Source organism: Engraulis encrasicolus, chromosome 18, assembly GCF_034702125.1.
Source record: "Engraulis encrasicolus isolate BLACKSEA-1 chromosome 18, IST_EnEncr_1.0, whole genome shotgun sequence".
Classification (NCBI taxonomy): domain Eukaryota; kingdom Metazoa; phylum Chordata; class Actinopteri; order Clupeiformes; family Engraulidae; genus Engraulis; species Engraulis encrasicolus.
This window is the reverse complement of record NC_085874.1, coordinates 37,906,734-37,934,687: the sequence shown is the minus strand read 5'-3', so window position 1 is coordinate 37,934,687 and position 27,954 is coordinate 37,906,734. Positions and strand designations below refer to the sequence as shown.

At 44.7% G+C, this 27,954-nt stretch overlaps 2 protein-coding genes across 2 annotated transcripts in view; one reads left to right on the top strand and one right to left on the bottom strand.

Moving 5' to 3' along the window:
* The first annotated feature begins 25 nt into the window (after positions 1-25).
* Positions 26-22,730, top strand: chrna2b (cholinergic receptor, nicotinic, alpha 2b (neuronal)). Its single transcript, XM_063223583.1, has 9 exons — positions 26-269; positions 5,512-5,672; positions 11,974-12,018; positions 13,181-13,290; positions 15,943-16,123; positions 17,025-17,268; positions 20,827-21,162; positions 21,688-21,839; positions 22,473-22,730. The coding sequence occupies exons 1-9, from the start codon at positions 200-202 to the stop codon at positions 22,596-22,598; spliced, it is 1,425 nt and encodes a 474-aa protein (XP_063079653.1). The 5' UTR covers positions 26-199; the 3' UTR covers positions 22,599-22,730.
* Positions 22,731-23,161: 431 nt separating this feature from the next.
* The window catches only part of ptk2bb (protein tyrosine kinase 2 beta, b), a 54,519-nt gene continuing 49,726 nt past the window's right edge, over positions 23,162-27,954 (bottom strand). Inside the window, exons 31-32 of the mRNA XM_063223581.1 lie at positions 27,719-27,799; positions 23,162-26,684 (exon numbers count right to left, since the gene is read on the bottom strand). Of these exons, the coding sequence (XP_063079651.1) occupies positions 26,397-26,684; positions 27,719-27,799 (369 nt within the window). The 3' untranslated portion in view covers positions 23,162-26,396. The remainder of the gene's footprint in view (positions 26,685-27,718; positions 27,800-27,954) is intronic.

Sequence of the window (27,954 nt, the reverse complement as noted above, 5' to 3'; positions counted from 1 at the left end):
CATGCACATTAACCATGTAGCAGGTTCCAAACCCGTGTCAACAGCAAAGATGGAAAGCAAAAAATCCACACCTCCGGTGCTACACAGTGCCGTTTTTTCTGCGCACCCGGTAATTCTGCAAACATGTCGTGAGGAGGAGGATCAGCCAGGCAATTAGATCAACTCCTCGAAGCTGGCACTTGTCATCCAAGCAAAGGAGATGGAGCGCGCGCAGAGTCACCTGTTCTCAGTGAGAACAACACTTCTGTGTCTTCTTCTCTACGAGACAAGTAAGTAGGATGTCAGAGCGACTCGTGAGCTCATTCAATTAGCCTAAATGAATCCAGATCCATAACATTAGAAAAATGAATTAAAAAGTTAGGCGTAGACCTATGTACGTGACATGGCCTTTAATTGCATTTTCTACATTATTTTCTACAGTGATCAGCCCATCATGACTTACAAAATGTTCTGTCTGTAGCCGTTTCTCGGGCGTGTGAGTGAAGTGTGCAACGTAGTGTGGAGTGCGCAGCAGGTGCACTTGCTGTCAGTGTCAGCAAGCTGACTCGTGTGGTCCTCACATTACTTGCTTCCTCCCCTTCTAAATGCCAGTCTTTCAGCAAATTCTCGTTTACTCCATTCTCGTTCACTCATTTTTTTGTATCATGATCATTTTTCACCCAGTCATCATCCCCCACCGCAGGCAGCTGATGTCTTTGCAGGGTTTTTTGAAGAAGAAAATTCTGTGACAGCAGTGTGAAAAACGAGCCAGGCCCTGACACACACAGTTTGCTCAGGTGGGGGTAGGTTAAACTACGCTATATGGGATGGATGGATGGATCCAGGCCACGTCCTCTCCGCCAGCGCCAGGTGTGGGGGGCAGGAGTTGGCGCTGCATCAGCGGCATGCAGCCTAGAGCGCACATGCAGGGTCGCATCCATGATCCGAGACGTTGATGGTGCGAGACGCACGAGTGACAGCGCCAGCTCCGATCTCCCCTGCGGCGTGCCTTGGCTTTGATCTGTCCGCGTCTACGGCTGTCTCCAGTCCTCGGGCCCTTCACCTGCACGTTTACCGGCCCTCCACAGCTTCGAGAACAGATGTGGGGCCTGCACTTGACGCGCGGGCTGCGCGCATAATCGAGGCGCTGTTTCTAATACAGCATGCGCAAGTGGAGATGCGTTCTGAATTATACATGATGGCAATCCCCTCGTTTCTGTTGTGTCTCGTTCAAGCACGACGATCTTATTAGTCAAAAAGCCCACACACTGCCATGCATGCATGCATGCAGACCAGGATTTCAGGCCAAGTGTGTCCTGAAAGTAATTGATTCTCACTATTTATTTATAAGCTCATAATGCCACTGGAGAAAGTCACTTTTTATCTTCAGACTCAAGATAAGACTTCGCTGTAGTGCGTAGTAGTTATTTACACAAATCATACGGCCCAGTGGGTGAGGCTGAGATACTGAATAAGGTGTGATATTGGACTTTAATTAAAATCCTTAGGAGCAAAGGTATCCTATCCTGTTTTGTTGGTAGGCTATATGCCCATATTCAGGCATGCATCAGGAGCAATGGTGTTATTTTATGCTACATAATGATGATGTGGCGTTCCATTTTCTAAACTGATTTATTTTCAACCACCTCAACTGAAATGACTGATATAGTATAGCCAAGAATAATTTTTCAGCTGGGAGCAGGCTTCACTCTCATTCAAATAAATAGTGATTGTCCTGGCCCAAATGCACACTGAAGAGCAGATGCTGAAATGTGTGAAATGTGTGCAATAAGAACACCAGAACTACACATCATGCAAGGTGCGGCCTCTTTTTTTGAAAAGTTGATGTAGGCCCATGTCGATCACATCCACTAATTAGTTGAGTGATTAGGAAGTGGGTAGTCCTGTCTACAATTTGCTAATTGCTATCAAAAGTGAAGGTTATAGGGTGTTAGCCAGCAGTTTGGAAGATCAACTACCTAATAGGGAGTTTGACACTGCACAACATAGCAGCAGAGCAGTCAATCACAGGTTCATAAAGTAAGAATCGTGCCATGTTTTTCCTCTAACACAGATGATTTCACCTGCCTTGTCATTCGCCACTGGTGAATGTAGGCCTACAGTACCTGTCTTGAGTGTTCATTATGAACTCATGAATGGCACCTCTGCATAGCGCAACAACCATGGACACCCAATACATAGCCTATTGCTATATTGAAGTTAAAACACTGATACACAGCATTCCCATGTTAGAGAGGGTGAAGTGGGTGCAGGCTTGGGTGTTAGAGCCACTCTAATGAAGGGAACCTAGACATAAGCCTAAACCTACCTTAAATTGCACAGCCATGTTCCCAAGCCGGACATATTCCCAGTGCCCAGTATTGATGCAGAGTAGTCTTTAACCTGAATGTTGGCCTGTAGCCCCTTAATGCACGTCGTACCTCCTGTGGCACGCTGTAATAGACATTGAAAGTTAAGTACTATAGTAGGCCCTACTACACAAGTATGACAGTGCACGGGGCCTTTAGTAATATATTACAACTTGGTCATTGCCATCCTGGTAACAGTTAATTTATAATGCTGTGTCTTAAGGGGTTAACCTATTTTAGCCTGGATACACATGAGCTGCATTCAGGCTCTTGAGATTTGAGGTTTTTTTATTAAACATGTGGGTACGTGTGAAGTGAATGAACATATTCTGATGCAAAATGTGGGTCCTAGCTTTTGAATGCAACTAAGTCCATGTTTGTATGTGCTTCGGTGGCTGAGATATTTAGGATTTAATAGGCAGAGGGCACCCTTTCCCAAAAAGGGCTTGGGCTAAAATGGGTTAATTCAACACAGTGAGAGTACAATGGAACCAAATGCAATCAAGAAGATAACTCTTTTAGAGTTGAATTAATGTGAACTACTGTGTGGTGTGACTTCTGGCCTGCTTCACCTGCAGGAGTATTTACCATCCTAATGGTCTGCAGCCAAGGGTGAAGTCAAACTCCAGCCTAAACCCAGTGAGGGTGCTTACCGTAAAGTGCACCCCAGAGGATGAAATGTAAAGACACTTCATTCCTCCCAGCACTTTTGATCGTAACCCCTTCCACACTTCTCACTTCAAAAAAAAAAGAAAAGAAACTCTGTCTGCATTCCACACATTAGTAGACAGCAAAGGTAACCGTGTGGTGAGACAATCAATGCACTGTGGTTGTTGGCATGGCTCAACCCTCTGAAGTGAGGAAACACATAGGGTTAGGGGTAGCTAGTTGCAGTGTTGCCAGATTGGGCAGTTTCCTGCCCAACTGGGCTATTTAGGATGACAGTCTGTGGGTAAAACAAAGGTATTGGGTGGATTTTTCTGTCACTTTATTGCCATAGAAATCAATAGAATTTAGTTCACATTGGACAGGATTTAGTAACCTGAATTTACATCATCTGGCTGCGTTCAGCAACGTCATAAGGAGGCGTTCCCATGTGGAATGGCATACCAGAGGGCAAGAGTCAGGTAAGGGATTTAGTGCCTCGTTTTTGTTTTTTTTTGGCCATTTTTTGGACTGAAAATTATCAGTCACATCTGGCAACCCTGGCTAGATGTGTCCTCAAAGGTTTGGCTGACTGGATTGGACTTGACAGTGTTGGCATGCAGACCTGGCCCCCCCCCCCCCCCCCCCCTCTCTCTCTCTTAAAACGTGACGTCTCCCTGTGTGTGTGTGTGTGTGTGTGTGTGTGTGTGTGTGTGTGTGTGTGTGTGTGTGTGTGTGTGTGTGTGTGTGTGTGTGTGTGTGTGTGTGTGTGTGTGTGTGTGTGTGTGTGTGTGTGTGTGTGCGTGCGTGCGTGTGTGCATGTGTGTGTGAGAGAGAGACTGTATGTGTGTGTGTGTCAGAGAGTATGGCCAATGTATGTGCATATGTGTGCATAATGTGTGTTTGTGTTGGTCTCTCTCTCTCTCTCTCTCTCTCTCTCTCTCTCTCTCTCTCTCTCTGGGTGTACTTATTCATGTATAAAGGACAAGTGAAGTTCATAGACCTTATTTCCCCCTCTGTAATTAATACACTTTCTATATCATGTTTAATTATGTATCAGAGTTGAATAGCCCTGGCTCCAGGTAGTTAATGTCCTGCCATAAGCTGGCCCGTCTTGTGCACTTAGAGGGGGCGGCTACTCGGTCCCTACCTTGACTCTAACGGTAGGGCACTGCACTGCTACACCGGCGACCTGGGTTCCATTCCAGCCTGGGTCCTTTGCCGACCCTTCCCTGTCTCTCTCTCCCACTTGCTTCCTGTCTGTCTCGGCTGTCCTATCACAAAAATAAATAAAAATAAAGCCCTCCCCACCCAAAAAAATGTAAATAAATAAAGGAGGCTACCCTAATCAAAGCACCAGCTCCTCCACCAGCTGTAGAGATGCGCTTCCACACATTCTGAACAACCAGGGAAGCTGACAGGGGGCGGTGCTTGGTTGCCATTTAGGGGCATTAGTCTATTTTATTTTGTAATACTAAGGGGGGTGTTAGCAGGCTTATGATGAGGTCAAGGGGGCACTTGTTCAAAAAAGGTTGAGAACCACTGGTTTAAAGCGACAAGGTTTCTACCATTACAATTGGTACACATGATAATATACTGTTTTGTGCATTGGCAGATTGTGGTACTTTTGCTGCAAGTTCCAGTGTAAGTAATTGTTCTGTGAGCTTCTTTCATCACATCTTTTGTGTTTCATCCGCATATTTTGTGTTTCCAACAATATGGTACATCCAGATGTCTACAAAGAGCCAGTGCATGTATTACGTACAGAAGCATGGTGTGGATAGAGGGTAGGGCTGCACAATATATTGAAAATGTATCGAAATTGTAGCCTGATAAACCAGCCTAAATGTGAAACCAGGGTAATTTAGTCTGGCCCCGATGAACGATACAGATTGTTGATGAGAACAACCTGTTGTTTTTTCAAACCATGCCGGCACTTTGACCAATCAGTGATCTTTGCCACTTCGGTGTCCAGCGGGTGGCGCTGGTTTACCAGGCTATCGAAATTGCCATAGCAAAAGCGGCGATATGCGTATCGCGAAAATGATTTGATTATCATGAACAAGTAAAACATTTTTGTGCATTCCAATCTCTTGCTGAATGTCAACAAATGCGCAGGAAGCCCGCCATGACCAAAGCCACGCCTCCCACACAGACCGACAAATTAGTGACAAGAAAAACACTCGGTTATATTTCTAAACATCGATTAAATATTGTTATCGAGCTATTGGATGCTGTTATCGAGTATCGATTTTTTTTTCTGATGTCGTGCAGCCCTAATAAAGAGTTTTAATAGAACGGCCCGTTCAGTCTTACACACCAGCACATGGACCACTGACCATCTTGTTAATTTGTTCAAAGAAATCAAGCTACTGATCCATATACCTAATTAAAACGAGTCAGGACTGTCAACGCTGTCGATGGTAAATAATAATACAGATAGATGCTGCAGCCAGTCGTAAAAGGTAAATGCCCACAGATGGGTTTCCAAGTCTTAAACTAAGAACTTTGTTTGCAGTCTTTATAGCATGGACATTTGAGAAGACCCACTCGCACGCCGAGGACGAGCTCTTCAAGAAGCTCTTCATCGGCTACAACAAGTGGTCCAGACCCGTGCCAAACACCACAGACGTCGTCATTGTGAAGTTTGGTCTCTCCATCGCCCAGCTCATCGACGTGGTGAGTATTGGTCTCTCCATCATCAACACTTCACCTCAAACCCAAACCCAAACCTAAACAGATCCCAAAGGTTCTCTGAAGAACCCGAGCGTTCTTGAAAGAAACCCAAGGCTCCACAAGGAACCTTTAATGGTTCTTCCACTGTGTGTTTCCTCACAATGGCAATGGGGGGTTCTTTGGTGTATTGGATTGTAATGTTTACAGTGTTCAGGTAGAAATTACAGCACTGTACTGTACTGTACTAATGCCAAGGATGCGTCTATCTATGCTTACGTTGCATTCTTCTATCCCTGTCAGTAAAAAGGTTCCTCTTACATTATAAGCAGGGTCCTTTTAACACAGAAGTGCCAGCTATTATCTTATGTCACCTTCTTGTCAAAGTCTCCCATTTGAATAAGTATCATGTAGAACTGGTGTGCGGAGGGCCTCACTCAGATGGGATTTAGGGACATTCTTTAACCCCTGAAGACGCGGCTTTATACATTTGTTTTTACCAGTATGGTAATGACCAAGTCGTGGTGCATTACTAAAGGGCCTGTGTTGTGTCATAGTATTGTAGTGCTATGGTAGTTACATTTCAGTGACTATTACAGCATGCCACTGGAGGTACGGCACACATTAAGGGGCTACTGACATGTCAATTTCAGAGATATCACGTGATTTTCATGGAAGCTGTAGTTGTTGTTTGGGTACACAATATGGCATCTTGTTCTGCTGTTGTTTTGGTTTGGTGCATAGGTGAGGTAATAGTTCCAATACACCGCTCTCCGCCATGGTGTGTCTCCAGTTAAATAAAACAGTAATTCAGTAAAACAGTATAACAGTTGTCTTAACAGAATATTTGTTAAAAACATATTTCTTTAGCAGGATAAAAACAGACAAACATTTCAGGCTGTTGCCTTCATCAGTGCATTGGTGTCTTAGACCTGCCCTGAGGTTAAAATATGTACAACCTGATTACACAGCATGTTATATTACATTGCACTTAGTTGACGCTTTCATTTTATTCAAAGCGACTTACAGTTTTTCAGGGTATTGGTTACAGTCCCTGGAACATTGTGGAGTTAGGTGCCTTGCTCAAGGACACTTCAGCCATGGATGGATGGGAGAGGTCAGGGCGTATTCGAACCGGCAACCCCTAGATTGAAAGACCAACTCTTTAACCACTAGGCTATGGCTGCATATAATAAGTCATACACAAAAATGCGATGGGTCAGAAAAGCCAAGAAACAACACTGTCTTTCAGTTCCATAAACCAGAAACAAAAAATATACGAGAAAGCCAAATATGTTCATTGCAAATATCAAATCAATGTTCGGATGAACTTTGTGATGATTTTGATGTTTGTGCATGTGTGTTTGGGGCAATCAAAGACCGGCAAAGACCTCACTAGGATTAACAGGGGGCACACTGGGTGCGTTCCAATTATGTGACCTTGCTTCCTCCACCTGTGCTTGTGGCCTCGTACCAGGAAGTAACATGTCATGATGACATCACTGACAACAGTATTATATTTCAATATTTTGCAAAAGCTCAATTGTAAAGTCTTTTTCTCATTTGCAATTGGGAAGGTGAATGAAAAACAGTCCCCCAAAAGTTGTTGTGGCTAGCCTGACAGCTTGTTTTCTCCACGGAGGAGGGGCCAGGAGGCGGGGCGAGGCCACAAGCACTAGTGGAGGAAGCAAGGTGGCATATTGGAATGCTCACACTATCTGCAATGCATAGGATGGCCTACATCAGCAGCCTCTTTCTTCAGACTTGTTGCTTTGCTAATAAATAACTTCTCAGCTGTCAGTAGACTTTTAAGCTTTTAGCCGTCTGCTTCCTCAGGTATGACAGCAGGCGGCACAGGCGTGGGGTTTATGCCGCTATCCGCCGGCCTGGTGAGATAAGTGCAGTGCAGTCTGCCATCGCAAAGTTGTGTGCCATTATCAGAGTCGTTTCTAGGTATTTGGGGGTCCTAGGCACATAGGGAGTTGAGGGCCCTTTTGTTTCCCTAAACTTTTTTTGTGTGTGGATTTTTTCGACTGTATTGATGACAGGACAGTATGAGAGGTGGACAGGAAGCGAATGGGGAGAGAGACGGGGAGGGGTCTGTAAATTACCGGGACCAGGGATCTAACTTGGGTCGGCCGTATTGCAGACAAGTTTCCCGTCGCTAGGCCACGGCAGGTCCTGTTTCTCTAAACTATTGAGGAGGGCGCCCCTCAAGAGGGATTTTGACAGCAGTAAGCTACCACTGCACTCTTTGACCATTGAATTTAGGGAGGTTTTGTGTCACTCACAAAGTTGTCATTGCTGTCAGATGAATACGTAAACAGTCATTACCAGCAGGGCCGCTGACAGCTTGGGCTGGGCCCAGGACAAAGTCATCTGAAAGGGCCCCCAGCCCAATTCATGCAATGTAATAAGGACCCAATTCTGGGCCCGGGACAACTACCCCCTTTGTCCCCCACTGTTGGCACCCCTGCTTACCAGGGGGGGCCCTTTTAGCTGGTGCCTAGTTTGCCTGCCTGGTGGTGACAAGTCTATTGCCATTATAACTCAGCCAGTCATCCTGGTAGATGGAGAGAGAGGGCAAGAGGGGGTTGGTTGGCATCAGCGAAAAATTGAGGGTGCATAAAATTGGCCCTGCAAATAAATAAGAGTGCTTCGCTTCCGTCAGTCTGCTTCCACCACCATTTGCTCCTCACCGCGAGTTATGGGGAAGAGGAAATGGGAAAGGAAAGGAGATGTCAAGGCAGAGATCGTCTTGTAAACGTATTAATGTGTTTTCAAATCTGTCCCCCGCTCTCACTAAAATTGGGAATAAACCTGCTGTCATCCGTCATATGGTTTTGGATGATAATGGCGCACTAATAAAGTTAAGTGCCTGTATCCCAAAACACCTCAGCAATACAAAGGAATATTAACAGCCTGTAAACACCAAATTAACTGTCGCCAATGGAAAAGTGTACCATGCCAAGTGTTGACATATAGCAGCTTAATGTAATTTGTAAATCTCCAAAATGCCCTTACATCAGGCCTATGAGTTGTTGCCTTCAGGCAGGAGGTTCAGGCTGCCTTCACTCCAGACAAATAGAGCCCGGGCTGTAGGGCATGCCTACCTCACCAGTACATCCCTGTTAAATAAGAATCCAACTGTAAAATAACTGCACTTTATCATTGTACTTTATCATTGTATTCAGAGCTGGCTGGGGGATAAATAGGGCCCGGGCACTTTTGGATTTAAGGGGGCCCCCTCATTATTATTAGTGCTGGAGAACTGACTCACCGGTGGGCTCCGCACCCTCGTGGGCCCCTATTTTCAGTAATGTAAAAAAATTAAAAAATGGGGGCCCACGAGGGTGAAGGGCCCAACGGGAAATGCCCACTATGCCAGATGGCCAGTCCAGCCCTGATTGTATTCTATTTAGAAATATGAAGGGGTCTTGTCTTGTCCTATGTCATGCTGTGTTTTTGTCATGGGGGTGTTTTTTTCTGTTTTTGGGGTGCTGAGAAATCAGACAGGCTCTGAATGAACACCAGCCAACCGGCCAAATGCTGGTGACATTTCAGTTTGGCTGGTAAAAGAGAACTTACTAGCCACTCCGACCCATTGATGAGTGTGTGTTTGTCTAGTAAGATTAACATCTACTTGCCATTTATGCTGGTAATGACAAAAGTTAATGTAGAGCCCTGATTGATTAATGAACATCAAAATAACGTCCCTGTGCACAACCACTTGTCCAGGTGCTGGTGATGTGCAGTAAGAGTAATCCAAGTAAATGAAGGATGAATCACCGCACACTGGTATCTTTGCTGGTAGTTTATTTGGTGAACAACGCGTTTCGCTACTGCTTCATCAGGTTCACTCTCAACAGTGAACCTGATGAAGCAGTAGCGAAACGCGTTGTTCACCAAATAAACTGCCAGCAAAGATACCAGTGTGCGGTGATTCATCCTTCATTCACTTGGATTAATGAACATCTTAGAACTAGAAAGTCACTGGAAAGTCAAGAGTCAGTGTAAAATTCTGCAGGTGCCAATAGCATTTCAACTCTACAGCTCTGAATAGAATTAACTTTTGTTACACTGACTAAAAAGTAAAATTTACACTTTTTTAGTGGGATCTTTAATGTTATCTGAAGTGGAGTTAATCCATAAGAGTTTTATAGAGTTTGCTGTGTGCACTCTGTGCACTAGAAAACATGTAAATGAAGAAAATGTCTACAGTAGGTTACCTACTGGCATAAATATAGTGTAAATATAATATAATTAACTAACTAAATCAATAACAAAGTACGTAAATCTCAAGAATATCTCCTTGGCAACTTCACTGGAATAGGCCCCCCTGGACGTCCACTAGAGTCGTGTCAGTGTAGGTCCTTGAAGACCATCAAGGATATTAAAGCTGAGATGCTCACAGTGCTCACCATGGTTAAGGAGCCTCAGTGACCCTTTACGAACTGGAGAGAGAGAGAGAGAGAGATAAGGAGAGAGAGAGAGAGAGAGAGAGAGAGAGAGAGAGAGAGAGAGAGAGAGAGAGAGAGAGAGAGAGAGAGAGAGTTAGTTCTCTCTTGGCCAGGGCCCAGCTCCATGACTCATCTCATCTCTCTTCTCCTTCATCTTTTCCCTCGCTTTCCCAGGAGTTCCCCCAGGGCCAGATTAATGCACAGGCTAGATATGGCTGCAGCCTAGGGGCCCCCACCTGCCAGGGGGGCCCTGATCAGCCAAAAGTGAAAAAAATGCAGAACTGCAATATTGAAAAATGTATCTGTTGTGTTCAGTACTACAGTTGAATTCCAAGCTCGTAATTATGACACTGTCTATGTAAATTTGTTGCGAAATTTGCCTTTTGGGGGGCCCCACAGCAACCTGTAGCCGAGGGGCCCCAGGCCATCTTAATCCGGCCAGGAGCTCCCCCACACCACACCACACATCCGCGTGCCAAACCAGAAACACTTCTGTCTTTAGTGGACTTAAAGTTTTCTGTTGGTTCAGCAGTGCTGTTTCGATGTGTGTGTGCGTGTGTGCGTGCGTGCGTGCGCGCGCGTGCACGCTTATGTGTGTATGTGTGAGTGTGNGTGTGTGCGCGCGTGTGTGCATGTGTGCCTGTGTGCGTGCATCTGCATGAGTGAGTGTGTGTGTGACTGTGCGTGTATGTGAGTGTGCTTTTGTGCGTGTGTGTGTGTGTGTGTGTGTGTGTGTGTGTGTGTTTCTGTGTGCGTGTGTGTGCGTGTGCGTGTGCGTGTGCGTGCATGTGTGCGAACGTGCGTGCGTGTGCGCATTCCTACAAATTCAACAGTTATTCAAGAGTTTAAACTTGAGCACTTTCAGTAGAATGCAGTGCAGTGTCTTTCATCAGTCCTCAACCGCGCGCGCTTGTGTGTGTGTGTGAGTGTGTGTGTGTGAGTGGGGGTGTGTGTGTGTGTGCGTGTGTGCGTGCGTGCGTGCGTGCATGTGTGCCTGTGTGCGTGCATCTGCATGAGTGAGTGTGTGTGCGTGTGTGTGAGTGTGCATTTGTGTGTGTGTGTGAGTGCGTGCGTGTGTGAGTGTGCGTGCGTGTGTGAGTGTGCGTGCCTGCGTGCATGTGTCCGAACGTGCGTGCGTGTGCGCATTCCTACAAATTCAACAGTTATTCAAGAGTTCAAACTTGAGCACTTTCAGTAGAATGTAGTGCAGTGTCTTTCATCAGTCCTCTGCCAAAACGGAAACACTTCTGTCTTTAGTGAACTCAAAGTTTCTTGTCGGTTCAGCACTACAGTGATGTTTCCGTGTGTTTGTGTGTGTGTGTGTGTATGTGTGTGTGTGTGTGTGTGTGTGTGTGTGTGTGTGTGTGTGTGTGTGTGTGTGTGTGTGTGTGTGTGTGTGTGTGTGTGTGTGTGTGCGTGTATGCTTGTATATACATGTGTGTATGTGTGCGTGAATGTGAGTGTGCGTGCGTGCATGCGCGTACGTGTGTGTGTGCGAGTGTGTATGCTTGTATATGCATGCGTGTGTATATGTGCGTGCATGTGAGTGTGCGTGCGTGCATGCGCGTACGTGTGTGTGTGTGAGTGTGTGTGTGTGCATGCGTATGTGTATGTCTGCGTGTGTGAGTTCAAGCGTGTGTGCGCGTGTGCGCGTTCCTGCAAATTCAACAGTTATTCAAGAGTTCAAACTAATTTTCCATTTCATGTAAGTTTAATGGACAATAAAGAAGTCTAAGTCAAAGTCTAAACTTGAACACTGTCAGTAGAATGCAATGAATGTAATGTCTTTCATCAGTCCACTCCCCTGACCTGACCTGCTTGGTGTCTCTGCTGTCATCTGCTTACAGGACGAGAAGAACCAAATGATGACAACCAACGTGTGGCTGAAACAGGTGAGGTCAAATTGCGACACGGTAAAAAACAAACAGTGTTAATTCAACACGAAGAGAGAGTACTCTGGGACCAAATAGTACACTTGAGAAGGCGTTAGATGGGCTCACTACTTGCCTCTTAACTATTCCACTGGTAGGCCTACAGGTCGACACAGCGCGACTCGGCCGCCACATTTTGCTTCACGATTGATCTGTGTCGTGCCTATTCGAAAAGTAAAAAGTGGCGGCCGAGTTAACACTTACCGGTATGCCTCTTTTCCACTGCCGGTTTTCTGGTAGGCCTACCAGAAAACCAGCAGTGGAAAAGAGGCATAAGTGTTGAAGTAGCACTGCATTTATTTTACTGTTTTTGGTCAAATTAACTCAAAGGAATGAAGGGGTCTCTCAACAACCAGTCTAACACACACTCATCATGATGCCAAAGGTACAATGTATATGACCAGACCTCAACATATGATGGCAAATGTATATATAAGACCAGACCTCAATATACATGTACAGTATGACCCCAAAGGTTCCCCTTTTGCGGAGCATAATGACGCTTTAAGTCAGGCTGCCTATACCGAAACTTCTGACTTAACTTCCACTGTCACTGATACATGCTATTCTCAGTGGCAGCACTATGCAACACTAAAGGGAGGTATTCGTCATTTGGCGTCATATATTGAGACCTGGTCAAAATGTCATACACTGATTGGTTGGTCGAGTGAGATTGTGCATCTGAGTACATCTCTCAGTACATCAACTCGTGTTACTGTATGTCAAGATATTGTACAGTGTTTTTTTAAAAAAAATTCGCACACTCCTTTGGATATTTCTTCTTTAAGTTATTTTTTTTCCTTTTTATTCGTTCATTCAACGGCAATGACGTTTCGACCTCTCGGTCTTCCTCAGATTCTTTTTGTTCAGCACCAGGGATTGTGCACAAGTAACTCTCCACCAGATATTGTACAGTATAATTATGCCTGTGAAGGTCATTTATCCAAAGTCACGCTAACCAAGGAGTTAAGTTGTGAGCAACTAGTCTTACTGTATTGAGGCTTTTTGATGCTCATGTTTCAAGTTGGTACACTGGTATGTTGATAATTAATATAATCATATACGTTTCCCATTTTCTTCCATCTTTCCATCTTTATGAAAAAATCTGGATATAATTAATCAGGAGTGGAATGACTACAAGCTACGGTGGAAACCATCTGACTATGACAACGTGACATCCATCAGAGTGCCTTCAGAGCTCATATGGGTCCCTGACATTGTCCTCTACAATAAGTGAGTGCTCATGTGTCATATTACATCGTTATGTGGTGTGGACACGTCCTACAAAGCATCCCCCCCCACACACAGACTGTTTGCTTATATGTAACATAATGCAATGTTTTTGTTTACAGAATATTTCCACATCTTCACCTGTAATAGGGCTCCACCCTGTGTTCACATCTGGTATCTCCATTATGGTGCCACTCTCGTTCATCAACATTAGTGAGGGATTTTACATGTGTTATGTGTATTGGTACAGTAGCCAATTTGAAAATGAATGATTCAAATTGTATAGTCTACCGTTTAATGTGTTTCTGTTCTCTAAACCTTCTTTTTTTTGCATAACTTCTAAAATGTCACTACTTCTTCCATCAGTGCTATTACCTTCTACACAGAAGAAAAAATAAACTCGACCAATGTCCTGAAATGGTTAACTGACACTAAATTAAATTGATAGGCCTATTTATTTGCTTAATTTTCAGGAGTCAGATCCTAAATGCCTACTGCTCTTACTCATGCTTTAAACCGCTAATTGATAAAGCCCCTCTTATAGTCTTGATAGATTATGATAAGCACTACCAGTGGCAGACAAATTGCACGCAGGTCCCCAGGGCAAAACACTGATAGCCCCCCCCCCCCACCCACCCCCCCCCCCCCCCCCCCCCCCCCCCGCCCCCCCCCCCCCCCCCCCCCCCCCCCCCCCCCCCCCCCCCCCCCCCCCCCCCCCCCCCCCCCCCCCCCCCCCCCCCCCCCCCCCCCCCCGCCCCCCCCCCCCCCCCCCCCCCCCCCCCCCCCCCCCCCCCCCCCCCCCCCCCCCCCCCCCACAACCCACAGACATACAGCCTGCCAAGGTCATTATAGGGCCCCACACCAACAGAGTAGGAGGGCCCAGGGACCAGAGGCAAATGCCCTGTTTGTCCGCTCTATAGCTTGCCCCTGAGCATTGTGCGCTATTTGTTATCATTAAATGCCGTCTGCTTTTAATTAGTTCTACTGCAGTGGTTCAGCTGAAGAGGGCCTGGTCATGATGATTGTGATGGTGAATTTATTTCTCCTCAGGGTGTTTAGTCAGTGCCATTAAAAGCAGGTGCCTGTGCCATAGGAGATGGAGACAGATTTGGCCGATAAAGACCTGTCATCCTCAGCATTAGCTGCAATTATGCTCTCTCCTTGCTGAGGTTATGACAGGTGCACCGTAAAATAATCAGTGTTGACTCAACACTTAGAGAGTTGGTTTCACATCCTCTACAGTGTATTTATAACTGTATAAAGACCTGTCATCCTGAACAATAGCAGTAAAAAATGCAGTGTTAATTCAATACTTAGAGAGTATTCTGCCATTTTGAATTTCCAGAAATAGACATTTTTTGCTACAAAACTTACTGTACTTGAGCATATTAGTAGGGCCTAAATATTTGTTTATCAGTCAGTAAATATTCATGAAAAGATCAAATCTGGCAATAGGTAGCACAGCTTCAATGAGCCGCATAGTTGCAATACCTACTCTGGCCACCCTTCCACACAGTGCACCTTTATCACTGCTTTTTTTTTTTTTTTTTACTGTTCCTGCCATATGAGACAGAGACAGAGCTGCATGATAACTGCCTGTCATCAGCATTAGTGGCTCTTATGCTCTCTGCTTGCTGAGGTTATGACAAGCCAGAGTAGTGGGAGTGACACTCCCTTTGTCTGCTCAAAGGAGATTTTCTTTGGAGATGGGCAATCTGGCTCTTTAGAGTGTCTCTTCTGTCTAGTACTCTTAGTAGATAATTCTGTGTAATTCCTGTATGTCCAGAGTTTGCAGGCACTTTCTGGTCAACAAGCCAGTTCAGTGCCATCACAGACCAATTATTACTAAATATAAACCAAATTTTTATTTGATCTCCCATCGTGACAGACATGCACTTATTAACCGTAGATGGTGATCCTGATCCTCATCCTGATTGAAAATGAGACTTTTGAACTGTGCTTTTGTAAGATATTGAATAAAACTTTGACCATCACACATTGAGTTAGACGTACATCACGAGGCCACAACAAGCAACAGAGAAGGACGTGAGGAACTGTAATGATTTGTACCCAAGGACGGATTATCCATAAGGGCCAGCGGCACAGTGCCCAGGGGCACCGACCGTATTTGACCAATGTGGGGGTACCACAAGACACAAACTTAAAGGGACACTGTGCAGGAAATGGTCAAACTATGCTGCTCATTGAAATTGGGCTGCCAATTGCCAAATTTGATCTTTACATGAAAGTTTTCTGGGTAATAAAGACATCTTTTCTATTATGGTTCAAGTAGAGTCATTTTTGCAGCTAAAAATTGCGATTCTTGGAAATTCAAAATGGCGGACCATGGAGAAGATCCCCCTTTTCATGTATGAAAAGTGCAATTTTCCCAGTCATAATGAGTACTTAGAATTTGATGGTGGTGGTAAGTATTCATGAAAAAGGTAACATTAGTGAATGGGCAGCATGAATTCTGGAAATAAACACCTACAAATCTCACACAGTGTCCCTTTAACAAATGTTGTTTATAAAGGGGGCACCGGTGAGGTAAAGTGCCCGGGGGCACCACATTGGCTTAATACGGTCCTGTTATATATGGCTTTGGTAATCGGACCCTGTGACTGACTGATGGCTCCCGCTCCTGTCCCCCTGCAGCGCAGACGGGGAGTTTGCAGTGACCCACATGACCAAGGCTCACCTGTTCTACACGGGCCAGGTGCGCTGGGTGCCACCAGCCATCTACAAGAGCTCCTGCAGTATCGACGTCACCTTCTTCCCCTTCGACCAGCAGAACTGCAAGATGAAGTTCGGCTCCTGGACCTACGACAAGGCCAAGGTTTGTTTGTGTGTCTCTTGCTTTAATGTTGTGCGGGAACCTGTACCAGGGCTGGATTGGCCATATGGTATAGGCCTACAGGGTGTTTGCCCAACGGACTGTTGATAATTTCAGCCTGGCCCTACCCTCAATAGTGGTACCAGTACTCATGCTACTACAGCAGGACTCTTCAAGATAGTCAGATGTTTAAAAAGCATTTTGGCTGTTAGGGTTCAAATATCTCATATTTGATGAGCACATTTTTGTCAAACGCTTCATTGTCTATCTCAAAGCCTGTTGGACTGGTCTTCGGTAAAATTTCCCAGCCTGATTTTTCATACCAGTTCAGCCCATGACCTCTACCATGCTGTCAACAAATTTTATACTGTCATTACCTAAAGCAGGGCTGGTCTGCTAATCTAGTATACAAGTCATTTTCCCAGTGGGCCGACAGGGATTCATTCGCCATGTTGTGTCCTTATGTGTTTTTAATATGTGTTTATATGTGGATTGTTGACAAGTGCCATGAAAGACATTTCTTTGCAAACAGACAATAAAGTTTGATCTTACCGGTATCTTATCTTGCTTGTTCGTTCGAGTCAAGTCAAGTCAAGTGGCTTTTGCTCCCAGTTTGGGCAATTGTTTTGCAGCAGTAGTAGCACACACACACACACACACACACACACACACACACACACACACACACACACACACACACACACACACACACACACACACACACACACACACACACACACACTTCCACAATACATTTTAAAAAAAACTCCTAATAGGTAAAAGATTATGGATTATTATTAAATGGATTAAAATAATAAATTGTGCATGAATAAACACATTTTGGATTAGGAGTTTGCACAGAGTATGATGTTTGTTCGTTCGTTCCTTCCTTCATTGATTCCAGATCGACCTGGAGCGCATCGAGAACACGGTGGACCTGAAGGACTACTGGGAGAGCGGCGAGTGGGCCATCATCAATGCGGTGGGCACCTACAACACCAAGAAGTACGACTGCTGCCACGAGATCTACGTGGACATCACCTACTACTTCATCATCCGGCGCCTGCCGCTCTTCTACACCATCAACCTCATCATCCCCTGCCTGCTCATCTCCTGCCTCACCGTGCTCGTCTTCTACCTGCCCTCAGGTAAGCAGTGTTTGACAAGTTACTCAAAAACAAGTCTGACACGCGGACAACAGATGCGTCCGTCTTTGCCAGTGGTTATCAACCTTTTTTACTCAACTCTGCCCCCTTATGGACACAAGAGGGAATCACAATTTAGAAACGCATCACGGAGGGACGGACGGACCAACGGACAGACAAAGCCTCTTATAGAGATGCGTGAGACGCATCTAAAAACAGTAATGTATTACTGATTACATGTTACTGTCTTTGAAAAAGAATCCCTTACACTACAATATTACCATATTAAAAATGTAAGGCATTAGACTACTTTTGTATTACTTGAGTTACTTTCGCCAAAAGAACGGTAGGCCTAAATATGGATCTGGCAATTTATTACAGTGTAAATCAAACTCATGAGTCATGACCATTTCACCTCCCATCCAGGAGGTGTTTTTGGCATCAAACAGACTAAAAACTGACAGGTTCAGGAATAGCTTCTTTCTGGCCCACCTCACTGAATATCACTACAATCCAGGACATTGTAATGCATTGTAACTTAAGTTATTTAGCATTGTAAATATAAGTAAATATTACAGAATTTTGCCCTGTAATGCCTTACATTACTGCATTACAGCAAAAAGCAATGCATTACAGTAATTAATAACATCACCTACTACTTCATCATCCGGCGCCTGCCGCTCTTCTACACCAGTGTTTCCCAACCAGGGGTACGTGTACCACTAGGGGTACGCGAGCACACTGCAGGGGGTACTTGGAAACATGTAATTTTTATCAAATACATGTAGTTTAGTTACATTGGGATAAAGAAAGCGGTATAGAACTTGACTTAGGGGGTACTCATGGCACAACGAAAAGGCTTGGGGGTACATAAGACAAAAAGGTTGGGAAACAGTGTTCTACGCCATCAACCTCATCATCCCCTGCCTGCTCATCTCCTGCCTCACCGTGCTCGTCTTCTACCTGCCCTCAGGTAAGGGATACTAATGGGGCAGCCGTGGCCTAGTGGTTAGAGCAGTAGTTCCCAACCTATGGTGGGCCCTGAAGGTATTCCAAGTTGGCCTTGAAATTATTTTCTACAAATTGGGTCAGAAGTGGGCCCTGAACATTTCTGACAATTCCGAGTGGGCCCTAAAGGGCTCTGCATACTTCACGTGCGCACTTTGGCGCGAGAATTTAAAAAAAAAAAAAAAAAAAAAAAAAAACTTTGGCGCGAGAACCATTAATGACGTCATCACTTGCGACAGACTATTCATACTTCAAATGGCTTTCGCTCGCATTGTCGGAAGTGCCCTCTGCTGTTCATGAGAGAAACGGCAGTATCTTTCGCAACTCGCAGCGTGAGTTCTATGGATGTATAAAATAGAAAGCCAAACACGGCTGCTGTAGGGCTACTGAACGTCTGACTTGTGACTTACCACATTGAAACATATTTTTTGTTGTAGCCTACATTGCCAGATCATTCCAAGACCATGTGAGAGCATTGTTCTGGCGGCAGAATTTATAAATAGATCGCCGAACACAACGTGCTTCTGAACAAAGTAAACAATTGTTTCACTGAACAACATTCAAGAGAGAAGATAAAATAACTCTCTAGGACATTTTATTATCCTCAAAATGATGCAGGATCCATTCTGTAGTAGCCTACAGTAGTTGTAGCCTCTCTTCGCAACTCCTGCTTTGTCTGCCTACCTGCGTGGTCGCTGGTGGCCAAAGAAACTCAAGAGAAAGAACAATCTCTTGGCGGGGAATGCATTGGCCACGGTGTAGTACGGGGGCGTTGCCTGAGGACACGAGTGGATGGAAAATTAACTCCCTTGAGCATGGTCATTGGTCAGTGGGTGCGATGGATGCCATTTTCGTACTCCCTTGCACATGGTCAGTGGGGGCGACACCATGATGGATAATTTGTGGCCAAGTAACGGCAGCTGTTGGTCAGCAGTAATTGCTGGGGGTAATTAAGGACAGCTGACAGACATTCACGCTGTCCTATGACCTGTTCCACAGTGAATAACATTTCCGTACTCCCCTCGCCATCATTTCCTACTACGCTGTTATGACGTGAGTAAGCCCTCTTGTCTCAAGCCTCTTTGCTGGTGGCGCACGACAAGTTGCAAAAAATGTGGGGTGCACGACGTCGCGACATGGCAGCTCGCGCCACGGCGTGTGACGTCATTTTGGGTCACGTGACGGCGCGAGTGAGGTCGCGAGTGAAGTATGAAGGAGGGTAGCGCCAGTCACGACAAGTATGAATCCCCCTTAACCCATAGAGGTCTAATTGCCCTTGAGAGGGCAATTTGACATGTCTCCAAAAACAAATCTGTAACTCTGTGAGTTTTTGTCATTGAAACACATAAGTTACACCATTAGAAACCTCAGACCTTCCAGATTTCAAATATATATATATTAAATAAATTATATAGCTGGCCCAATTTAAAGAAAGTGAAAAGAAATCTTCGCATATTCTGTACTCTCTGCCTGTAGCAGCCACACCTATAGCTATTGACATGTAAAGTACCGGTGCTTGAGTGGCTATTCAGAGGTGACAACACGCCCCTTTCAGGTAGGGTAAACACAGCAGACGTAGAGTGACAGGGGGGTTGGGGCTATCAGAGCACATGGGGATTGACAGGGGGGTGTGGGCCATTAGAGGTTTGTTCACACCTATCTCATTAGTATTCAAATGAGACAGGCAGTGGCAGTGACATAGTCATTCTTTTTTGCATTTTGTATGAAAACAACAAAACATTTCTAAATGCCCTTTTCACTTTTTATGCTGCCAACACATTTGTTTACAAGATTCAAACTTCAAAAGTCTTGGCTAGATATATTTATTGTGTGTTTTCTTGAACTTTTTGAAGACCTCTGAAACCTGTTTTTTTTGTACAGTTGTGTTTATACTCAATTTAAATAAAACATGTTTGTATGACATCCAATTTTTTTTCAGATTATTTCTTGTCAGGCTTTTCACAATACAACCATATATTCCACTTTTGCATAGATGCTTACTGTTAGTTGAAAATACTTGAAAATGTCAGGGTGGTGCAAGCAGTCTAAAAGCCTCTGAAAGGCCTTAGACCTCAGAGGGTTAAGTTTAAAAAGGCTGGGTTAGAGAGTTGATCTTTCAATCTGGGGGGTTGCAGGTTCAAATCCCCCCCTGACCTCCCCCTACATCTCCATCCATGGCTGAAGTGCCCTTGAGCAAGGCACCTAACCCCACATTACTCCAGGGACTGTAACCAATACCCTGACAAATAATAACTGTAAGTTGCTTTGAGTAAAATGACAGTGTCAGCTAAGTGAAATATAATGTAATTTAATGGATGTGGACTTACCACTACCATAGTGCCAGGGTTTCCCCCAGCACATTATTGCTAAGGTGGCCTTGAGAAGAAACACCTACCACCTTGACTAGGACACCTGAGAAGATGTTGTGAATGTAATTTCTAAAGGTGCTTGGTCAAAAATGAACTTATAATGCCCTATCACCTTGACTAACAAAAAATCTGGGGGAAACACTGAAGTTTTTCCTAATTATTTTTCCAAACTTTCATTCTTTAGACTGCGGGGAGAAGATCACGCTTTGCATCTCGGTGCTGCTGTCCCTCACCGTCTTCCTGCTGCTCATCACCGAGATCATCCCGTCCACGTCGCTGGTCATCCCGCTCATCGGCGAGTACCTGCTCTTCACCATGATCTTCGTCACGCTGTCCATCGTCATCACGGTGTTCGTGCTCAACGTGCACCACCGCTCGCCGGGCACGCACAAGATGCCGCGCTGGGTGCACACCGTCTTCCTGGACCTCATCCCGCGCTGGCTCTTCATGCAGCGGCCCGCGCCGGACGGACGCCGGAGACGGCAGCTCCTGCTGCTTCAGCAACGCCAACGCGAGCGACATCACCACCACCACCACCACCATCACAACCATCGCGTCCACGAGGTCATGAACCATCACCACCACCACCACCAGCAGAACCATCATAATCACCATGGCGACAGCAGCTGGCTTCAGCATCAGCACCAGCAGCACCAGAGCCACCACGGGCGACAGGGCGGGCTGCGGATACCTGGTCCTTACCTGAGCACCCTCATCCCCTCTACCGCCCCTTACCTGAGCACCTCAGCCACCTGGGGCGGGAGAGGGGACGAGCCCCGCCGCCACTGCTGCTACGAGGACCTGGAGCTGGGCACGCTCTCCACCGCCTTCTCCCTGTCCTTCCGCCCCCCCTCGCCACCACCACCCCCCCTCCTCCGGGCCGGGACGACGACGACGACCTCCACGTCCACCCCTCCCCTGCTGTCCAAACTCGGCCACCCGCTCTCGCTCTCGGCCCGGCAGCTGGTTCCGGGCCTCAGGGGGGGGAACAGCACCACCCCCAGTACCCTCCTCTCCTCCTCCGCTACCACCTTCGCCCCCCAGGGAAGGGCTGTGATGAAAGGGGAATCAGAGACCACCACCACCAGCACCAGCACCAGTGCAGCGGCCTTCCTGCTCTCGCCCAGCGTGCAGAGAGCACTGGAGGGCGTGCACTACATCGCAGACCACCTGCGGGCGGAGGACGCCGATTTCAGTGTAAGTACAGGACTAATGTAGGACTAGTCAGGCAGGGGTGCATTTCTGGAAACCATAGTTGCTAACTATGTTAGCTACTTTGTTGTTTGCAATGCAATTTAATTTCCCATTGACAATTACCCAAGTTGCTAACGTGGCTAACAACTACGCTTTTGAGAAACGCACCCCAGATTTGCAGTATACTGCATATGAGCAAATGAGCTTAGATCACCAAGAAATGCATTATGCCTGCAACATGTCATTTCATCGGTAAAGGTTCATTTTGAAGACTTGTTTAGGCCTGTAATGGTGACATACCATAGAGCATGTTCTGAATTATAAGATGATTAGTTACCTAAAAATGTACATTGTTTGCTATTAGTATGTCTGCATGATACATAATGTGTTTCGAAAATGTAGGCCTTTCAGTCTGTGAATACAGAGTCCATGTGTATAATTATAATAGAATGATATATGATGCATAATAATACAGGTAACATAATTTTACATTTCATACAGATGATGACATCTCATTGCTCATTTGTGGCAACACATATCATTTGTAGGTCATTAACAAATACTTTCTTCTTTCCTCCCGCCTTCTCTCTCTCTCTCTCTCTCTCTCTCTCTCTCTCTCTCTCTCTCTCTGCACAGGTGAAGGAGGACTGGAAGTATGTTGCCATGGTAATCGACAGGATCTTCCTGTGGATGTTTATAATTGTGTGCCTGCTGGGCACCATTGGGCTCTTCTTGCCCCCCTGGCTGGCGGGCATGATCTAGATGCAGATGACATGCTGCATGCCAACTAGCAGAGCTCAGCTCAGCACCACACTTTAGGAAAGCCTCCTCAACACGGCTGAACTGGGACAGGGACAAACAAAAGGCCCAGCAGTTTTTGTGTGCAGCCTTCTAACTTGTGGAACAGTCTTAAATAATTTAAGACTTAATATTTTTTTTAAAAAAACCATCTGGGCTCTGAGGACCATCTGCCCACTGGGAAATGCCCAGTATGTCACATTGCCAGTCCAGGTCTGCTCAAGCCACATACAGACACACTACTGACTTAGACTCTGAAGTAGTGCTTAAAGGGACACTGTGTGAGATTTTTAGTTGTTTATTTCCAGAATTCATGCTGCCCACTCACTAATGTTACCTATTTCATGAATACTTACCACCACCATCAAATTCTAAGCATTCATTATGACTGGGACAATTGCACTTGTCATACATGAAAAGGGGGATCTTCTCCCTGGTCCGCCATTTTGAATTTCCAAAAATAGCCATTTTTAGCTGCAAAAATGATGGTACTTGGACCATACTAGAAAATATTTGTTTATTACTTAGTAAACTCTCATGTAAAGATCAAATTTGGCAATAGGCAGTCCAGTTTCAATGAGCAGCATAGTTACAGTACCTTTTTTGACCATTTCTTGCACAGTGTCCCTTTAAGCCTTAATAGTATGAGTATAAGAATGAGGTGCCCCTTTAGGCAATATATTAGAAATAGTCTCACATAATCTCTAAAAGTTTCTACAGAAACTATTTTACCTCACACATGCACTTTGCGCAAGCATTTAAGCATGTGAGAGAAAAAATATTGTATGTAAGCCTATGAAATTATTGTATGTGTAAACTTTTAATTTTAACATAGAGTACAGTATATAGCCTAGGGGGGCACCTCATACTTTAAGTACTACTTAGGCTTACCGTAAGTACTACTCAAATGTTTTTGGGAAACGCAGACCTGTACTGTTACGAGAGCAGAGACGGACAACCCAAACACAATGAACTACAACTCCACTGCTACCAGACATGATGACCTCTTCATCTTCAGGGATGCACTCCTCCAGATTTTGTTCTTTATTTCTCTTCCACTTTCTCAAAGTGAGGAGTCAATGATCAACTTTTACAAGGAGAGATCAGGACCAGGGGTGCATTTCTCGAAACCATAGTTGCTAATTACTTTAGCTACTTTGTTGTTTGCAATCCAATTTCACATTGGCAACCACCCAAGTTGTTAACTGGCTAACAACTACACAGGACAGGTCATTGTCTTCAGTTGTAGAAGTTTGGGAAATGGAGGTGCATGGTCAGTCAGCTTTATGTAAGGGGATGTTCTCTGATTTGTAATACTTATATTTGGAGGAGACAAAGGACTTTAAATATTTCACAATTGATGGATGTATTTAAAGTTTTTTATTTATTTATATTTTTGTTTTGTTTTGGCCAAAGGGGGTTCCCTACCTATCCTGGAACTCAGCTCAGCTGTACCGAAGTGAACTGCAAGTTGCTGTAAAACAAGACAAGCTAACATATAATAAAAAAATGACTTTACAAGGAATTTGATGGTGCAATCAGTATGGTAATGAAAAAGTAATTGGCTGCTAACACCTTCTGTCTTTCCAGGTCTCTCTCACTCACCCACTCATCCACACACTACGGTTATGAGAAGTCAAAAGTTATGAATTGTGAGCCGTAATAGAAATATGTGTCCTTATCTAACCCCTAGGGCACTACGGCTATCACACATCCCAATATCCTACTCTTTATCTCAAGACTCTAGTTGCACTGACGCACGCACGCAAACATGCACACACGCACGCACACACAAGCCTTCCAAATATCACGGTTCAGCTGATAGCAAGGCCATGATTGCATAACCCCAAATTGAAAGGATGGCCTTTAGCAGAGACAATATCCGACAATATAATCTTTGTTCAGATGGGATACATTTTTTTCATCCATAAAATATTCGCAGAATTTTCTTTCACAATACAGCAAGTGTTGGATTTAAAGTAATTCACGACTTGGATAATACACTGCAAAATATGCTCGGGGGGGGAAGACTATAAAATTGTTTTTATAAAAGTAATTTCTGTGAAAGTAGGACAGTGAAACGTGTATGAATGTCCAACAAAACAGATGGACTTTGCAGTGTCTAGTCTTCACTAACATTTTTGTCCAGTAAAGCTTTGGTTCTCTCACATTTTTTGATGACACATGCCGACAAAAAGTTGTGTAACAAACATCTGACATTAACATCTCATATACAATATGTATATCTGACATCTGAAATAACCTTTCAGTCAGGTTTTATATTCCAACTCCAAGACTGAAAATTACACATTTGTCATTTCTCAATACCCATTAGGAAATAACTCCATCAGTTTATGGTCTTTACCATACACAATAGTACACATTAAAACATTAAAACCATTAAAAACAATCCAGAACAGAATATCTACAGACAAACAAAGGGTGTGTAGGTGTATAGACTTATTATTTAACCTGTTCTTTAGGACACTGCATTATACATTTGCTGTTACCAGAATGGCAATGACCAAGTCATAGTTTATTATTAAAGGCCTTGTGTTATGTCATAGTAATGTAGTACTATGGTAGTTAACTTTCAATGTCTATTACAGCATGCCACTGGAGGTACGGCGTGCATTACGGCGCGACAACCTCTGAAACGGGACAGTGAAGAGACATTAGTCTTGACTACCACACAGTAGAAAAAGTGTTAATTCAACACTTAGAGAGCACAATACAGTCTAGAAGATGTTAAATCCACTACAATCCACAGTGTTGACATTAACACTGAAAAATGTAATGTACCATGAGGGCAGTATGTAAACGGACCAAACATATACCACCACCCTCTCTGCCAACCAAGCTGTGTCACACTCACTTCCCTGGGTAGGCCTCGGCACCCTATTCAACTGAGTCTGTAATTCAACACTCCGAGAGTTGATTTAACATCTGCTAGAGCAATGGTTCTCAACCTATGGGTTGGGACCCAACTTTTGGGTCGCCAAAGATCAACAGAGGGTCGCGAAGCCCTCTTGATGTTAAGGTGTTTAATTTTAATACCATATATAGCCCATGTTGAATACATGGCAAAGCATTTAACCAATATATGCATGGAGGCAACAAAATGTAAGTACTACATTAAACATTTATTCTAGGCCTATATTTGACCGAAGACGAATTGAGGAATAAAATGATAACTAAAATGGGTTTTCATGTGACTCCCTCTCGTGCGGGCGCTCGCGCGGGTCAACAAAGCTTACAATAGTAAAAATATGGGTCCCTGAAGAAAAAGGTTGGGAACCACTGTTCTAGAGTGCATTTGGTCCCAAAGTATGCTCTACTGTAAGTGTCTCACCCCAAGTCGTCAATTTCTGACTACATTTGACCAGACCTTCCACATCGCATGTTGACTATGTGACCTAAACCTAGACCTGTCCCTAAACCTAACCGTCAATGAAGTTATGCTGCCACAAGGGGGCGTCTTGAGGTGCACGTCATATTTTTTAGATGCGTCCCAGAATCTTTATAAGAGGGTATGTCTGTCCGTCGGTCTGTCTGTCTGAAATTGTAGTCTCTCTAATTGTAATTTCCTCCTGTGTCCACAAGGCAGCAGAGTGCATAGATAGACGGACGCATCTTTGTCTGCCTGTCGGACTTGTTACTCCAACGTCAAAAATTCCAGTCTGGTCAAAGGTAGTCAGAAATTGGTGAATTAACAAGTGTTGAATTAACACTTTTTTTGCATTTTGCTTTGCGAATCTCCAGCTACTCCTCAGTGCCAGTCTCTGTGCCAGTCTCGGCGCCAGCCTCGGTGCCAGTCTCTGCCTTGGTGTCGGAGGGCGGTGTGGCGGGCTTGGCTAGGTTGGAGCGCACGCGGGCCTGGTCCACGGCGTCCAGCATGTTCTTGGTGTCCATGGCCAGCGTGTGGGCCGCCGCCAGCATCTGCTTCTTGCACTCCTCCTTGAGCGAGGTGATGGCGTTCTGCTGCGCCAGACGCATCTTGCTGATCAGCTCCGCCATGTCCTTGTTCAGCAGCTTCTGGGTGCCCTCGATCTGCAGCGCAGTGAGGGGGGAGGGGAGGGGAGGTGGATTATTTCATTTTAGAATAGAATAGAATAGACCAGTGATTTTCAACCTATGGGCCGGGGCCCACTGGTGGGCCCTGAAAGTATTCCAAGTGGGCCTTGAAATCATTTTCTACAAATTATAATCATATTTTGGTGTGTGCTGCTATTGATTTATTTGAGTTTTATTCTTTATTGGGTCAGAAGTGGGCCCTGAACATTTGTGACAATTTCGAGTGGGCCCCACGTTGGAAAAGGTTGGGAACCCCTGGAATAGACTTTATTGTCATGCAAGCATGAAAATTGCCTTTGGTCTCACTATATAAAAACACAAAATAGACATTCATTCCATTGCTCAAAACAAAAACAAATATACAGATCATTGCATCCATGCCCCCCTCTAACCACCCCTCCCAGCATACACATCAACAGATACAAGTCAGGCACTACAGTGTAGTTCCAGGCCCAACCCTCCATTTTTTGAGAGTTTACTTGCTAACTTTACAGTTGACATAGTGTGTAGCCCTGTCATGTAGACGGGATCGCTGGCAGTCCCATTCACTATCTCCAGAAAACGTTTATCTACACTCCTATAACATTCTGCAAATCAGTATATGAAGTACGGCACACTTGGTTTGTTCAGTAGTACAACTAAGGCACCGTTTATACATACCAGGGTATTTTGACAAACTAACATTTTTCTTCCCTACATCTATCAAAATATTTTCCTTCACACCACTGGAAAATCCTGCTGAGAGCTGTCATAAATATGTTAAGCCTGTGCACAGTAATGAGATTGCCATTCAAGTCTCAGTTTGTCTCTGTTTATATTCAAACTCTAATCTGAGTTTTCCCTACGTTTTGTTTTTAGGAAGATTTGTTTTCAGAGGAAAAACCTCCCTTTGTGTGTAAACGCGAAAGGCACAAATGAAGGGTATCAAAATACGCGGATATTGATGAATGGCCCCTACAGTAAGTAGTGTAAAAGAGAGAATATGTCTTCAGTGCAGTGGTAGATCTCACCTCTGTCCTCTTGGATTCGTGTAGCGTAGGCAGCAGTTCATCCACATTATGAATCAGCTTCCGCAAGGCCAAACCCACATTCTGAGAAAAAATAAATAATAATAATTAAAACAAAAACATAAAGCTACTTTAAAAAAAGATGTGTTCACTAAATGATGATGAAAACTGTTGATGAAACGTTGGGTAACAGTTCAGCTACGGAAGTTAAATACTTTCTTTTGAACTTGAACTTTTAG

Bases quoted from the DNA above. Each gene is read 5' to 3' on its own strand.
- chrna2b (XM_063223583.1), top strand. From the start codon at position 200: ATGGAGCGCGCGCAGAGTCACCTGTTCTCAGTGAGAACAACACTTCTG. The intron at 12,019-13,180 runs GTGAGGTCAAAT...ATAATTAATCAG, and splicing joins CCAACGTGTGGCTGAAACAG to GAGTGGAATGACTACAAGCT. The intron at 16,124-17,024 runs GTTTGTTTGTGT...CATTGATTCCAG, and splicing joins GGACCTACGACAAGGCCAAG to ATCGACCTGGAGCGCATCGA.